This window comes from Acomys minous (genome assembly GCF_964271855.1).
Source record: "Acomys minous genome assembly, chromosome: 4".
NCBI classification, from domain to species: Eukaryota; Metazoa; Chordata; class Mammalia; order Rodentia; family Muridae; genus Acomys; species Acomys minous.
The window spans coordinates 107,718,688-107,734,915 of NC_140486.1; the positions used below are offsets into that span (position 1 = coordinate 107,718,688).

Below are 16,228 nucleotides of genomic sequence, written 5' to 3' on the forward strand. Positions count from 1 at the left end.
ACCCTGGAGAGCCAGTGAAAAGAGAGCCAACAGTGAATTGGGTTTGAAGTGGGGAATCCAGTCTTTTTCTTTCTCAAACAATTTTTCAGATGGTGATTTTGTAAGACGTTTTATGAGCCCTGGGCCTTACTTATACTATTCTCTTAGACTAGAAAACCAAATTTTCACTGGTGATCTAGCTCAGTGGTACACCATTTCTCTGTTATGCACATTGCCCTGGAATTGATGCCCAGCACTGAAAACAAAAGACATTTGCTTATCATATAGAATTGCCTTCTATAGGGACTGAACACATAATAGGAATCTGATTGATAATGTGGCCTTTTAACAAACTCAGTTTTTCTTTTATTGAATCAAACAATTTGTATGTACATATACATATCACAACACATACACAGACACACACACAGATACACACACAGACACACACACAGATATACACACAGACACACACACAGATATACACACAGACACACACACAGACACACACACACAGACACACACACAGACACACACACACACACACACACACACACACAGAGAGAGAGAGAGAGAGAGAGAGACAGAGACAGAGACAGAGACAGATAGACAGACAGACACTTATTTTCCCCTCTAGAGATGAAAAAACAATGTTTTTTAAAAAATCTGAAATTTGTAGTTAGGTGACAAGCAATTTTATTTTGCAAAACAATCACTATACAGCAACAAATACATTTGCAAATTGATTGAAAAACATGAACTAACTACAACCAGCCATTGAAGATATGCCTTCCTATGGTAACAGGCTCTAGAATTATCAGAAGAAAGAACCCCCCACAGATTTGTCGTGGTGTGTCGGAACCTTGGGAAGCCAGCATACAGAGCATACTTTTTGTTGAAAAAATGTCCCTTTTTTGCTAAAGTTGAAGTGGACTTTCATGATTGGCATTTTTTTGGAGGTGGGGGGTGAAAAAGTCTTTTTCCTACAGAGGGTCTTGGTCTCAATCTATATGTCCAGGCTAAAAATTCTAGGTGTAAAAACACAAACATCAGTGTTGATTTTAGCATATCAATCTTAGAAGAAATACCTGAACATTTGCCTCCCCAACTGATTAATCTACTTTTCTTTGCTACTTCTACCATAAATTACTTCCTTTCTTTCTGGTGGCATGAAAAATAAGAGGAAAACTATAAATGCAGCTAGGTCAGAATCATCCACGGTTATTTATTTTCTACTGCTGGTATGATGCTACGTTTGGCTGCTGATCTCTCTTCTACCCCACTTCTGTGTGAGTGTGTGTGGAGAAGGCCAACTATAGTTGAGTCTTCTGTTCACTGGACCTCTTCCTTCACATACCTTCAGCCAAACTGAGTTGGAATTGCACAGGTGTGTTTCCTACGGGTGGGATGTCGGCCCCTCGTCCTGCTGGAACTCAGCAGGTAGATCCAGAGAGAGTCGGTTCCTAAAGAACATGGCCTGTGAAACTCATCAAAAGCTCGGATCCTTCCTGCATTGTTGCAAGGTACCCAATTTTCAGCTGCAGGAGACCCAGAGTGAGTGAGTTCCCTGGAAAAGGTGGCCTTTGAACTCTTCAGAGCTCTGGATGCTTAAGTATTCTTAAACAGGTTCTCAAAGGCTAAAGCCAGAGAGAAACTGGCATTAGTGGATCTAGAAATGGAACTGTGACGCTTTCATTTCTAGATCAGCGTATGTGTATCCCCACAGAAGTGGGTGTCCAAAAAGCTTAATTTGAGTCATTATCTTAAGTGAGTAAGTAAGGTGGGGTCCATCCCAGATTCCCATAAGAAAATGGTTTGAGCCTGCGCATTTCTCTGTCTCGTCTGGTACAAAAATTCAAGTCCTTCGTGTTGCATCAACATAAAACGAGGGCTTATTTTAGAAATAAATGATTATTTTAGTGTGAGGGCTCACTCAATTTTATTTCAAACACTTTGTAAGAAACCGAATTTTAACACTTAGAAAATGTTCAGTTACTCTTGGTTTTTATGATAAACTAGGTTGAAATTCTTTTCCTCATAGTTTTAAGACCACATGAATCTACCTAGTCACTTCTTTTCTCTTAGATAACTTTAATTCTTGTCTAGCACTATCAAAACATGTAAGAAGAGACTCTCCTTCTCCACACACAATTATTCCTGCTTCCATATCTTGCACATTACAAGAGAAGGTAAGGAATGAACTGTCCAGAGCGAAAAAAAAAACCACTATTAAGTAGTTTTAAAGTTATTTAAAAAACAACCAATTTACAAAGGCATGTGTTTTGTTTGTTTGTTGTGTGTATCTCTCTGTGTGTACCTCTTAGCTGAGAAGACTGTCTCAGTTTGATGCTAAGTTTTCCACGTGGCTGTCACATTGGTCATAATACTCAATGGGTCACTAAAATGCCACCTCTCTCTCTGTGCTTTTGCACCCCCTGGCCTTCTGGGTTAGATACTCCTACTGGAGTTCTCTGTCCTGTTCATGGTCATCTTATCTTTTATATGCAGGGCTTGGTTTGTTTCATAGACGTAAGAACCTTAGCCAAGCTTTTCATCTTTAACTCTTCAGATTCAGTCTGCCAATCCTGAGCAGGAAAAAGAACAAATAATATATTAAGAAAAAAAGTCCACCTGGTTTGATAATGCTTTGTCCTATTTTGGGCCATTGACTATGGCTTATTCAGTATGATTTAGATTGAGTTAATTGAATTGTGATATCTAGACTGAATATAAGATAAGAAAAAAATAGTATGTACTGATAAATAAGCCATACCATGTTCCTGTACAGACTTAATGTGGAATCCTGGAGTGATGGGTTTAGATATCTGTGTCTCAAAGGTTTTACATATGTAGCTTCTTAATATTTTATATTTTCCTTTTTGATCATGGGGCCTTTGTGGGTAAGTAAGCCAAATATCTTCGAACAGAGAATTTAATCAACAGATACTATTTGGAGAACAGGAGAATGTATCAAAAATTATTATTCTTGGTTTCAACTTTAGCAAATGAAAAAAAGAAAGAAACAGAAGAAAGAGAGGAAACAAACAATAAGGAATTTGTTTCATGAGTGACTTTGGGCATAAAACCCAAACTATTCAGTGATTAAACATGAGATAAATCCGCGATGCTTGAACCAACAATCTATAAACCCCTTTATGTATAATCGGACCCACTCCACAAACTCCATGTTGGTGAAAGCAAAGAAAAATTAAAATTTCTAGCATCACAGAAGAGACTTGATTCTGGCAATAAAACAGGGCTACAGCTTTGAGTTGTTACAGAAAGCAACTTCATGCTAAAACTTTTTGTCTTTTTTTAAATGTATCTTTAAATAGGGAGAGGACCCTGCTAACATCTACTTTCACATACCTAAAATTGCAACACCAAAGGGTGCAGGAGACACAGATACTGTGAATAAAGAAGTATCATATTCAAGTATATGAGGAAGTATCACAAATGGCCACAGAGAAATATATATATATTTATATCTATAATACTGTATCAAACAGACGGAATGGGGGTGTGAAACTGATTGTGTGGACACAAATCTAGCCAATCAACTGACATTCTAATCAGACACAAGCCCATCCTAACAAAAGTGCATCAATCCTAGGAGATGCACTTTGGCACCACTTCTTCAACCACAGCTCAAATGCCTTCTATCTAGCTTTTAGTTAAATAATTTATTGGAATGGCATACTCTGATATAATCATCCAGTTCCCAAATGTCAATAACTTAGTTGCATCTTTCTTCCCATTTATACAAAATAACACTTTTAAAAATGTGTTTCTTACATGCTCTTTCCTTCCTGCAATCAGACTCCTTGATTTTCATTTAACCTGTAATAAGTGACAATGGGCAGTTTTTAATCTTTTCAACCATAAACAGAATAGTGAAAATGAGCAGCTTGGATTTTAACAAGGCCTTTCAGAATGTATTGGATAGCCTTCAGGCACATGAAAGGTAAAAATGCAATTTTAAAAATAATAATAATAATAATACTCCATGCAAAACAGAGCAGAGCGAAAATAATTGTCCAACTGTATTCATGTAAAGCCATGTGTTCCTGTTGTGGATGGAAATCAGATCATTTTCTGCATATACTATTCTTTTTTTTTAATATAAAATTGTAACAATTACTACAGTTTGGGGATGAGATTATTTATCTATGGTTTGTAAAGAATGAATATGACACCTGCTCAGAGCCCACTCCTGCCTAGAGCTCATGCCTAAATATGACTCCAGTGCTCAAGGAGAAGTATTCACAAGCCCTGCTTAGCAAGCGCAGCAGTGACGTCCTCAGCCAAAGTGGCAAGCTGAGGGGATTCGAGCAGGTTGATGCTTCCAGAAGAGGAGACGTTGCTGAGCCGTCGGGGGGAGGCCACGCTTGACCTGCTTGGGGACTGGGTGATGATCTCAGCCCCGTGGTCTACGCGGGCCTTTGCGTGCTCTCTGAAGTTTAACTTTTGGCTGTCAATCTGTTTAAGACAAACGATAGTCCTCATTAGCCCAAGCATCCTCACCAGTCGCCAGCTCTTTCCCCGTGTCCCACAGCTGATAAGGTATGATGTCTATTCAGTTCAGCATCCCTCATCCTTCCTGTTTGAGAAGCTCTTTAGCCAGAGGTCCATTTTGGTCAAGCTTTTTCAGAATGTAGCTAGGAATTATACTGGCTTCCTAAAGTGGCAGCTTTAGGCTCTCCTATTTAGGAACATATATATATATGTATATATATATATATATATATATGTATATATATATATATATATATATATATATATATATATATATAAACATATATGTACGAAACAACAACTAATTTTTTAAAAGGCCATGAATTTGAAAGAGAAAGAAGGTTTCAGAGAGAGCAAAGGGGAAATGCTATAATTATATTATATTAATTTATTATATTACAATCTCAAAAATTAAAAATTAAAAAGGAATATTTCATAAGAAATATGCTTACACAAACACATAAACTGGTCCATGGCCTCATCTCTTACCTTCACGTTACCACCTCCAGGTACGTGATGAGCATTGTCAAGTGAACCAACTTTAGCTTGAGCCTTTTCCTTGAAATCCAGTTTTACACTCTCAATTTTCACACGTCCACCGCCTTCAGGAAGAGAAAGCCTCTTAAATGCCTTGCCAAAATGAAAGCTTATATTTATAAAAACTACTCTCACAAAAGAATGAGCTGTAAAGAATGCCGGAGATGCTATATTTTGCTATCCTAACCAGACACAAGAGGAACCTGTTAGAATTTTCAGTCCACACCATTTCCCCTCATGGCCCAAGACGATGGCATTCTTCCTACACTAATACACAGACTGCCTTACATATTATGCATTACTTCTTTATCCATGTCTGCCTCAGAATCCAGATAGATTTTCATGTTCTAACAAGACTTCTAAAACTAACACAATAATGAAAATATCACATTGTATCCTTTCTAAAATTTCATTATTTATTTATTTATTTATTTATTTATTTATTTATTTTTATTAGCACAAATGAAATGGAAATGAAACTATTGTTCATTGGTCTTCCTGGTAACAAGACCCTCATCTAGAAGGGTTTCAGGCTGAGATGGTGTCTGTCCTAGAGATCTGCAGCTGTTAACTGCACATACCTAGAGCTGTCTGGGGGAATCTTAATAGATGGCTTGTCCAGATTAGACTGGTCTGTGGCCCTGTCTGTCAGAGATTGTCTTGTTTGCTGGTTCCTGTGGGAGGGCCCAGCTCACTATGGGTAGCACCATTCCTTAGCAAGTGGGCCTGGGTTGTGAGAAAGCTAGATATATATGAGCCAGTAAGCCAGACAGAGAGCAGCCCAGCAAGCGACGTTTCTTCATGGCTTCTGATTCGGTTTCTGCTAAGTCCTCGCCTTTGCCTGTTTCCCTCCATGATGGAGCATGACCTGAAAGTGCAAGCTGAAACGAACCCTTTGCTCCCCTAAGTTGCTTTAAGTTATGGTGTTCATCACAGCAGCAGAAAGCAAGGCGGACAGTGTGTATGCAGACAAAACCCAGTTGGCTCTCTATATCTGCAGATTCTACATTCTTGGGTTTGAAAAATACCTGTATTGCATATTTGTATCTGCAGAATGATTTCCTTATCATTATTCCTTGAATCATGATTTACACAGCATTTAGGTTGTGCTAGATGTCATAAATAATAACGAGGTGGTTTAAAGCATATAGAAGGGGGGGATATATGTCATTTTATGTATCGAACATGGAGTCTTGGAACCATTCCCCCATAAATAATGAGTGAGAATACTGCTTTTGCTTGTGAAACTTCAACACCAACAACTCTCTTGACAAAAATGAGTCAGGAGTTGAGTCCCTCACAACTACAGCCTCCCCCTTTAATACAGAACGCTAGGCCGTGATGTTGAATCGAGTCCTGTATGGATGCAAATCTGACCTTGTCACTGCTCTGGTAACACTGAGACAGGATTTTGATCGTGCTATTTTCTGTAATGCTGACAGTCTCAAGTGCGATGCCACGGCAACCCACTGGCGGTCCTCTCTCTAACCCTGTGTGCCTCTCTCAGACTTTCAAACATAGGGGTTTCCTTCTACACTAGTTACTCAGTTCCTCTCAGCCTGTTCTTAACCATGGATGAGTGTTTGCTGACATCCTTGACTTGGAAAGGTAGACTAGAATCTTTCTCATATATCTGTACCTAAGAGATCTGTTTTACTTTCGTAGCATACTTGACTTCAACCACATGCAATAGTTTGATCCTTTGATCTTAAATGTCCACGGTGATTTTGGTTTTTAAAATGGTTACAAGGATCTATAAAAACATGGAAAACACTCTTCAGTTTGGGATTCTTGATGCTTACGTTTCTCTAAATTTTTAGGTGCCAGTTTTTCACTACCACATATTGCGCAGTTGAATTTCCGACATTTGGTGAAATCACAAGTACAATGGAGAATGCTTGCCTTGAGAAAACTTTCCCGATCATATTATCCTCTCTGAGAGATACGTGTAAAGAAACAGGTCTCATGAAGAGTTAATCTCATGTTTCTTAAGCCTGTGACTGTGCTAACTCTAGACATTTATGATAATAATACCTAATTGCTTAGCTAGGGACCTCCTCAAATTAGGAGGTGTTGACATACATCTTCAAAAACACTAATTTTTTTCTTTCTAAAATCTAGATTTGTATAAACCATCATGTAATTTACATGTATGGGAGATGCTGTTATGTATGTATAATTTCATGCTGCACTGCTCTTCCTGTGTTTTCACCTAGCCTGTGCGCTTCACTTGCTGCTTGAGATGGAATTAGCTTCATTTGTAGTGATCTGTGCAAGTGCAGTTGTCTTGATTAGGAGCTGGAGAGGATAGTTATCGCTTTGGATTATTATTATTATTAATTTTTTGTAGTCTTTGGTAGAAATTGCACTCTTAAGATCCTTTTCTTTGTATGTTGTATCAACATAGTTCGGTTAAAATGTTAAGGAAAGGAAATGTTAAGAAAAGGAAAATAATATAACGTTGACACAAATGACACCCAACAAAGAAAGCTCGCGTAGGCTAGCTCTGTTGAGTTCTCACTAGACAGTCTTAGATGACATTTAGACAAGGCCATGTGAATTTAGAGATAGATGTCTCAGGTTTTCAAATACTTCGGCAGCCACTCTGAACAGTAATTATGAACAACTACTTTCTTCATCAGGCTTTACAGCAAGTGTAGGTGTTTTGATTTGTGCCTTCAGCTGTTGAGCTGTTCTCTTTTGCCTTCAGTGTAGAGACTCCACATCCTCACAACAACTTTGTGAAAAGATTGCTGTTGTCAAGGATCACCACACTGACACGTCCTTTATGAATTTAGCCATCCGATTTAGTTATAATAGAGGAGCCAGATTTAGAAGTAAGTGGGAGTCTGTGACAATAGTCTTTTATGTCCAGTAATTCATACACAGGCTATTTCATTATCTCTATAATGGATTCTGAGAATCTAAACTCCAGGTAAATTAGACTAATTCTATCTGTCCAGAGTAAAAAAAAAAAAAAGCAGCATTTTCTTTCGTATTCTGCAAGAAAATTGGTAAGGTGGCAAAATGCCACCTTCCTGTAGTATAGACTGAACAGCACAAATCTGTTGTGCAGTGGTAGAGCAGCTATGGACAGGGGACTTTGGAGATCTGAACTAAGAGGCATGCTTCTGCTACTCATGGGCAGAGACGACTCCACTGGAGCAGTGCTGTACCCAGCAATGCAGATTCCACATACAAAGATTCAATCTCCTTGATTTGTCATGGACACCCTTGGGCACATTGAAGACTTATTTCTAACTATTTCCAATGCAGCTATCCATGTCCTGAGACTTCCTCTATCTTTCTATTTAATTGAAATAGTCTTAATCATTTCCTGTCCAGAAGTCTCGACTAAATTTTTGTTATATCTCATTTTTGACAACATCTGAGATGGTAATTAATCTGCTAATCTACATTTGGTTTATATGTTAAGATAACAAAACATACGGTTAAAGTATTTAAAATAAAGCCAATTATTTTGCCATTCTGTAGTCCAATGGTATATTGTAAATTGTTTTTTAAAATATTTATTTATTTATTTATTTATTTTGTATACAGTGTTCTGTCTGCATGTACACCTGCATACCAGAAAAGGGTACCAGATCTCATTATAGACGGCTATGAGCCACCATATGGATGTAGGAATTGAACTCAGGACCTTTGGAAGAGCAGCCAGTGCTCTTAAACTCTGAGCCATTTCTTCAGCCCAGTATATTATAAATTGTATAGTGCCAAATTATCCTCAAGAACTCTAAACATTTGGTGGGATTTAGCACAAATAAGCTATTTGCGATATTCAGAGGAACCATGATAAATACTCATATTTTTGAAATGAGGAGCCCACCATGGCAAATGGAAATTTAATTTCCACTTGAAAGTACTATTTTATGAGATAACCAAAAAGGACATCAGGGTCTAATTTCCAAGTGGGTTGGGGGCATATTGCGTTCTGCTGAGGATTCCTGGTAATTATTTACCCAAGAAAGAGTTGGAGCAATGAGCCAGACAAATGACTTTCTTTAGCTGAGATATTCAGTCCTATTTTACATAACACAGAAAACATTTGGAAATACTGTTCTTGTCTATAAGACTCGATGCATCTTGTAGTCCTCATGGTTTGAAAGAGCCCCAGTGTTCATGCCTGCTCTGTACACATGGCCTCTTTTCTACATAACTAGGTTCACTGACCCCAAAGTGAGAAGTGAGATGCTTTGACAATTTAAACTCCTGTCTCTATGAATAAAAATGTGAAGTATCAGGAGTTTGAAATTTTCACACACACACACACACACACACACACACACACACACACACACAGAATTTTGTTTGCCTACTTCTCTAATCCAATTAAGTTTTTGTAAATTATTACTAATATTTTATTATTATTATTTTACCTGGCCTGTGACGAATGTTCTTCAGAGAGCCACATTTGGATGTCACATGGCTTAAGTCTATCTTCTTAGTAACAATTTGTACCTGTGTAAATCACAGAAAATTAACTTAAGATAGTTTAGATATGGAAGTACCCCAGCCCCATCTTATATACAAATCTGGACACATACCCACACTTGTAACATGTAACAGCACATACACACACACACACACACACACACACACACACACACACACACACAGAGAGAGAGAGAGAGAGAGAGAGAGAGAGAGAGAGAGAGAGAGAGAGAGAGAGAGTTTCCCATCTCTTCTCCCCATTTCAAACTGGACAGAAGAACCCAAATAAGTGAGAACCCTGGAATAGAAGTTTTATTAGTAGAAAACAGATAACGCTGGAAGAACACAGGAATATTTGTATTAATAAGGCAAGCATCCTGGGAAAAAGCCCCACCATGTTAAACTTTTCCATAACGAAAAGTCAGGAGAAGCATGGTTATTATTTACAATATGACTTTTATAAAGAAGTGGCTAAAGCTGCTCACAGTAACAAGACCAGCACAAAGACAGAAGAAAGTTCCAAGTGAGCCTTTCTAAACTGTCTGCTTCACTTGGCTAAGTGGAAGTTTTTTTGCACACTGATTTAGAAAATGATACTGTTTTTCTTGCTTTTATGTCTCATTGAAATGTGTTGCCTGTCTATATTTGCAGTAGCGTTTCCCCTTGTTCATTGGAATGGTCCAGTGTCCATCAACATCAGAAGAACATAAGGATGTAAGACTTCCTTAGGGAATGTGCACCATAAAACAAGTGAGTCCTCTCTTGAGGAAAGTTTAAAGCCACTGTCTGGCAGGTTAGAAGTTCCCACGTTACCTTAGTAGAAGATCTTACATTATCTGAGCTTATTCTTTACTGCTGTGTTGGAACCAAATGCATCTGCCCTGTGGGGCGTCAGTGTCCATCTGCTGCTACTCTCCTGGGAATGAACTGGAGTGAGTTATGTACACTCATACTCAGGAGAACAAGCAAGTCAGTGTGGATACTCAACCTGAGGCATAGACCAGCATCTGTGAAGGAGCCCAGCACACACTAGTGTGGAGTTCGCATGGCGGAGTCTCCTTGCTCAGTCTACTTTATAGACAGGGCTAATTTTTCTTTTTAGTGCTTAAATCTACTTCTGCCCAGCTGAAGAGTGAGAAGACAGATAACTCTTAGACTACTGAAGATTCAGGCTCTGGCACCCACTACATTACCTAAGCCGCAGATGATCATTCTCACATTCAGAGGGTAGAAAAAAAATAGTCCCACGATTCAACTGCTGAAATTGTCCTTATTTTTATAAGGAGCCATAATTTCATCAGCTTGAGTTTAACTGAATAGTTCCACTCTGCCTCAACCAATACAGAAGAAGTATGAACTCAGTATTCATTTCTTTTCATAAGACATAATTTACACTAAATGAAAGAGACAGGACAAGTCCCATCGGGATAGAATGTGTGCTGGAACTGCAGTCTTTTCACTTTGAATTATAGATGAGCCATGTTTCTCCAGTTTCGTGTTATTTCAAAAGCTATCCTAACTTTGTTGAATAAGACACCATGGAGGACTGACATCCCATACTCTGAGCACTTTCATGTATATCGGTCTTTGCCTCAAGAGTAATTTTAAGTGGAGTTAGAAAAGTGCGCGGGCCTGGCTCACTTTTTCAGAGCAACAGAGACACCAATAGAAGCTCCTCGATGACTGAAAAGGCCGGAAAACAGTTAGTGGGTAAGGAGAGTTTGCCATGGCACACCTAGCGGACTTTCCTGTCTCAACTGATCTGACAGGAAAGGACGGGATGCCCATTACCCAGAAAGCAAGCCACCATACTAGAGGACACATGTTGAGGAACGTGAGGAAGGACAGAGGGTGCTGGCTGTGCAGGAGGCGCCACACAATCAAGGCACTTTCCTCAGAAAAGCTTCTACTTACATTTCCGCCCCCAGCAGAATGTTTGATGTTATCCTTGGAACCACATCTTGACTGAACTTTGCTAAAATCGATCTTCTTGTTTAAAATCCTAACCTAAAAGGAATTGGAGGCAACATTTTTTTCATACCAGATACTGGGTAGAGGGAACTAGAAATTAGAAACGAGAGCCTGTTGTAGGAGCCTCTCGACTCCCCTCCACCCATGGTCATGTAGGAGAAGTGACTACACTGTAACTAAACTGTAGCTCTGTCATAAAGTGTGAGTCCCTATTTCCCTGAACCCCCAAAGGCCAAGAGCTCTGGAGCTTTAGGTATCCTAGCTCTATAGATATAACCTAAGTTGAGGAAGAATGAAAAGTAATACTTGGATACCTGTGACGGGGAGGCTAGCAGCACAGGGTCTGTGGTGTGTACTCAGTGGTATGGTAGAGTGTAGGCTAGCCCAGGATCTCGGCGGAGAGGCCAGCGCTACTCTCAGCCCCACAGTGCGAACCATCAGTTATAAACCACCTCCTGACCTGACTGTTCTGCATAACAGAGGCTCATGCTTGGTTTGGCTGACAGTTCCAAGTCAGGATTCTCATTCATGAAAGTATCCCTGCCTGGTTCCCCAGGAAGATCAACAGTGAACCCCTGGGTCTGCTTTGGCTCTAGATATGACATTTGAAGGCCCCCGTCTTACGACTACTCTCGAGCAGCCATTAGTGGGCCATGAGAAAACATTCTGAGCCCATCAGTCAGCTGACATATGTTAGGTGATCCAGACATCATCCGGGCTTTGCCGTAGCCTCAAGACTTCAGGCAAAGGTTTTAGTAGTCCTTTATTCAAGTAGCCAAGCAGTCATCCTGAAAGCCACAGCAAATCAGGGCCTGGAAAGACATTTCTGTGTTGTAACATACTCAAACAGTCATAACTCTTATAATAATTTATTTCATCTGTCTTTTGAACTTGGCGTGTTTTGAAGGATAAACAAAATAAATATAAGAGGAAAGGATTTAGTTTTGTTATGTATACTGTTATCCTTCGTCTGCTTTGTTTTGGATACGTCTCTCCGATAGATTAAAAAAAAAACCCACATACTTATATCTTTAAAGTACAGTTTATCTTTTATCCAAACTCTAAGTAACTTTACATGTACAGTCTTCTTGAGAGCCTTAACAAGCCTATGGGTGTTTACAGAAAAGAATCTAAAACTCAAAAGGGCACAGAACTCTATTTTTAGCCAGGCAAGGTTTGAATTCACAGCGCCTGTGGAACATGAGCAAGATAGCTTGTCCCTTGCAGAGAAACATCGTTGGCAGCTCTCATCAGGAGCCCAAGGCAAGGACTGCTTGCCAACATTTAAATTCAGAAGGCATGATGGCCAGGCTGTTCTCTAGGGCAGAACAAAACTTTCGATGTGAAAACTGTGGGTTTAGTATAGGATGTACCAGCTACCATTAAATGTACCATATTCTAACACTTTTATATAAGCTGTGGAAGTAGTTGCTTTTAAAACTGTGGAGACCATTGCATTTAAAACTCCTAACATGGTCAAATATGGGGCACCAGAGTTCATGTGAAAGTCAGACCCCACTCTCCACTCAATTGTGGAGAATGTCCTGTGCATTAGCTAGATCTGGGTAGGGGTTTGACGTTTACTGCATGTATTGTCCTTGGCTGGTGACATAGTTTGAGCAGGACCCCTGGGCCCAGATCTGCCCATCATAATGTTCTTCTTGTAGGTTTCTAGGACCCTCTGGATCCTTCTATTTCTCCATTCTCCCATGCTTCTCTCACCTAGAGTCCCCTGGATGGTGAGGTCTGGTGGCACTCAGAGGAAGGATAGCAGGCTACCAAGAAGAGACTTGATACCCTGTGAGCATATACAGGGGGAGGAGGTCCCCCTCAGTCACAGTCATAGGGGAAGGGAGTAAGGGGAAAATGGGAGGGAGGGATGAATGGGAGGATACAAGGGATGGGATAACAATTGAGATGTAATATGAATAAATTAATAAAATATATTAAAAAAACTTCTAACATAAATTATTTTCAAAAGTTCATCTGTACATATCTTTTTGACCCCAATATTTAGTTAACTATTTGATTATTTTTATGATTCCCAAAATAAATAATTTCAATACAAAAGGCTCACCTTATCAATATCACTTAACATGTTCTAGAATCTCAAAATTCTATAATTAAAAAGAAACCTACTTCTTTTGACTTTTCCCAGAGTCACTCACTTCCCAGTGAAAAATTTAACTGGTCTTTTTAAATGGTAGGCCTCCTCCATGACTAGCCAATTTGAAATGTAAAGCAGGTGTTGGTCATGAATAATTATATATTCTTTACAAATCTACATATTGCAATAGCTTCATAATATTTTTTTATTTAAAATGAGGTAAGATGGCAGAGTAAAAAACAAATAGCTCTCCATGTTGCTTAAAGGCTAAATGTAAATGTATGAAGGTGGTTTTATTCTCTTGGATTTTACTCAGACACTGGGGAGTCACTAGCACAGCTGACTTTTTATTCACATAAAGGTCATATAATTTTGAGGCATTACATAATAAGCATAGGTTAGCATAACATTTGAGGTTTAATCAGAAGTTTGGGAATCTTAGAAATTCTGACTAGTCTTCTACCTTGCTTGAGAAGCACACAGTGACTTTTTGGATACTCTAATGGGATTTTAGCATGGTTATGTAATTGTGACAGCTTGTCACCATATCCTGTATATATGATAAACTGTTCCTTTAGAGGAAGTAACATTCGTCATGCCAAAAATGGGGTTATTCTAGAAAAAGTTGGAAAATGGGCAAATGTGAGTAGTTACTGGGAATTTTGGAACCTGTAAAACAACCGGAGGCATTCATCCTGCTATCAACTTGAATATCTTGTACAAGGAGATTTTGTTCATTTATTTATTTTGATACACACCGAGGCATCTGTCTGTTATCTAATGAGCTACATGCCAACTCCATTAATAAGATACAGGTCATGTCAGTGTGTGCCAAAGTCACTACTCTGTGCAGCCTCCAAACACGCTGGAGTGATGGGGCTAAGTTGCAAAACTGCTGCCTCCTCCTGTGTGGGTCTGTTGCCTAAGAAGTCCCTCCTGAAAAGGAAGTGGACGGTGACTTCCAATTGGCCTCTCAGAAAAATGAGCATCTCCTTTGGTGTTGGCCATTTCTCAGCACAGCTTAGAATGAAGCTCTCCTTTGACTACAAAAATCACCCGTCTCTTCCCAGTGGACCTCCCATGCACAGCTACAGTGGAATGGAAACTGTTGATCTGGTTGCTTAAAAACCACAGGATTAAAACAAAAGCAAGACTGTCAGACATCCTGAAGATAGAAGCTGGCCATGCCCATGATACTCCTTAATGACTTATATATCTGAAAAGCTTGTATTCTTGTGAAAACACGTTTGGATTTGGAGCCACTACTGTTAAGTCAGAATTTAATTAACCCTGCCTATAATGTCCTCAAAACCACTTATGTTGATCTAAATAATGCATTTTCTTAAACTAGACATTTAAGTTGAAATAACTGATGTCAAATGTAGAATTACACAGGATCCCTAAAGGGCAAGTCAAGTCACAGGGCTGACTTAATCACATAGACCTTGCAACACGGCACAGAGCGCGGGGCCGCCCTGAAACCCTTGTGCTGAGTACACAATGCTGAGGAGCTTGGAAAGTCTTGTCATTTGACACACGTCAGGACTTCAAAGCAGCCTCCTAAGAGGACATGGAAAGAACATGGAAGGAACATTGTAAACACAGCAGTCATCGTGCTCCCAGAAAATCAACAGGTCCTGTCAATGTCACGCACTGTAAGTTCTTCGCAGTAATGTTTCCCCTTAATGTAAATCTTTTAAAAATTCTAAGAAATAAAAGACCACATTATTGAAATGAATTAACTTCTGAGCAATCCCCCTGGCTCTCCACCGCATCCTGAGGTTTAGACTGTTTGCGTCCTTGTTTAGCTGAATGAACGCCTTTGAATTACCGCTTCTCAACCTCTATTGAATATAGACAACCCCACTGATCTAAGAACCTTCCATTTTGAGATAACAACGGCTTTAACAGTAAAAACATAAATACAACCAGTCAATACACCTTTTTCATCACAAGGTAGTGGACTTCACTGAGTACTCTTCATACCTAGGTCACTGGCACTAATTTTAGCTTTGTAAGTTATTTTCTTATTCATCTACTTACCACTAACCATGGCCTTAAATGAAAGGAGGGTAGGAGAAGAAGGCAAGAGAAGCCAAAACAACAATTGTCCATTCGGTCTAGATTTAGACACCGAGCCTTGTTCCCTCTCTTCCTTTTGTCATAGACCAGTGGTCGACCTTGCTGTTAGATCCTTCATATGTGACTGAGAGAAAAGTCTTATCTGATCTCTTTGCCTTACTCTTTTTTGGACATTCCACTACTTTTGGATCAGCTAATCTGAGAAGGACAAAGCGAGGAAGTGCCTGGGAATTCGCAAGGCAATCAATCAAATCCACAGGCATTGCCACAGCTCTTCTTTCTTTCTTTCTCCCTCTCTTTCTTTCTTTTTTTAAGATTTATTTATTTATTATTATGTATACAGAGCTCTTCCTGCATGTACACCTGCAGGCCAGAGGAGGGTATACCAGATCACATTATAGACGGTTGTGAGCTACCATGTGGTTGCTGGGAATTGAACTCAGAACCTCTGGAAGAGCAGTCGGTGCTCTTAACCTCTGAGCCATCTCTTCAGCCCCAGCTCTTCTTTCTATAACCCTCTGATATGTACAGTCTGCAGAAACAGATCCTGTTGAATGTTTCATCAGTATTAGGAAACCATGACTG

At 39.4% G+C, this 16,228-nt stretch overlaps 1 protein-coding gene across 34 annotated transcripts in view; it reads right to left on the reverse strand.

Annotated features, from left to right (window-relative positions):
• Positions 1-658: 658 nt before the first annotated feature.
• Positions 659-16,228, reverse strand: part of MAP2 (microtubule associated protein 2) — a 263,479-nt gene continuing 247,909 nt past the window's right edge. For 19 of the 34 annotated variants that reach the window (XM_084780796.1, XM_084780795.1, XM_084780794.1 and 16 more), the window contains 4 exons: positions 11,398-11,490; positions 9,429-9,510; positions 4,984-5,096; positions 659-4,458 (listed from right to left, as the gene is read on the reverse strand). In XM_084780796.1, the coding sequence (XP_084636922.1) occupies positions 4,243-4,458; positions 4,984-5,096; positions 9,429-9,510; positions 11,398-11,490 (504 nt within the window). In that variant the 3' untranslated portion in view covers positions 659-4,242. The remainder of the gene's footprint in view (positions 4,459-4,983; positions 5,097-9,428; positions 9,511-11,397; positions 11,491-16,228) is intronic. The other 15 variants (XM_084780789.1, XM_084780784.1, XM_084780781.1 and 12 more) reach the window with 1 other exon arrangement.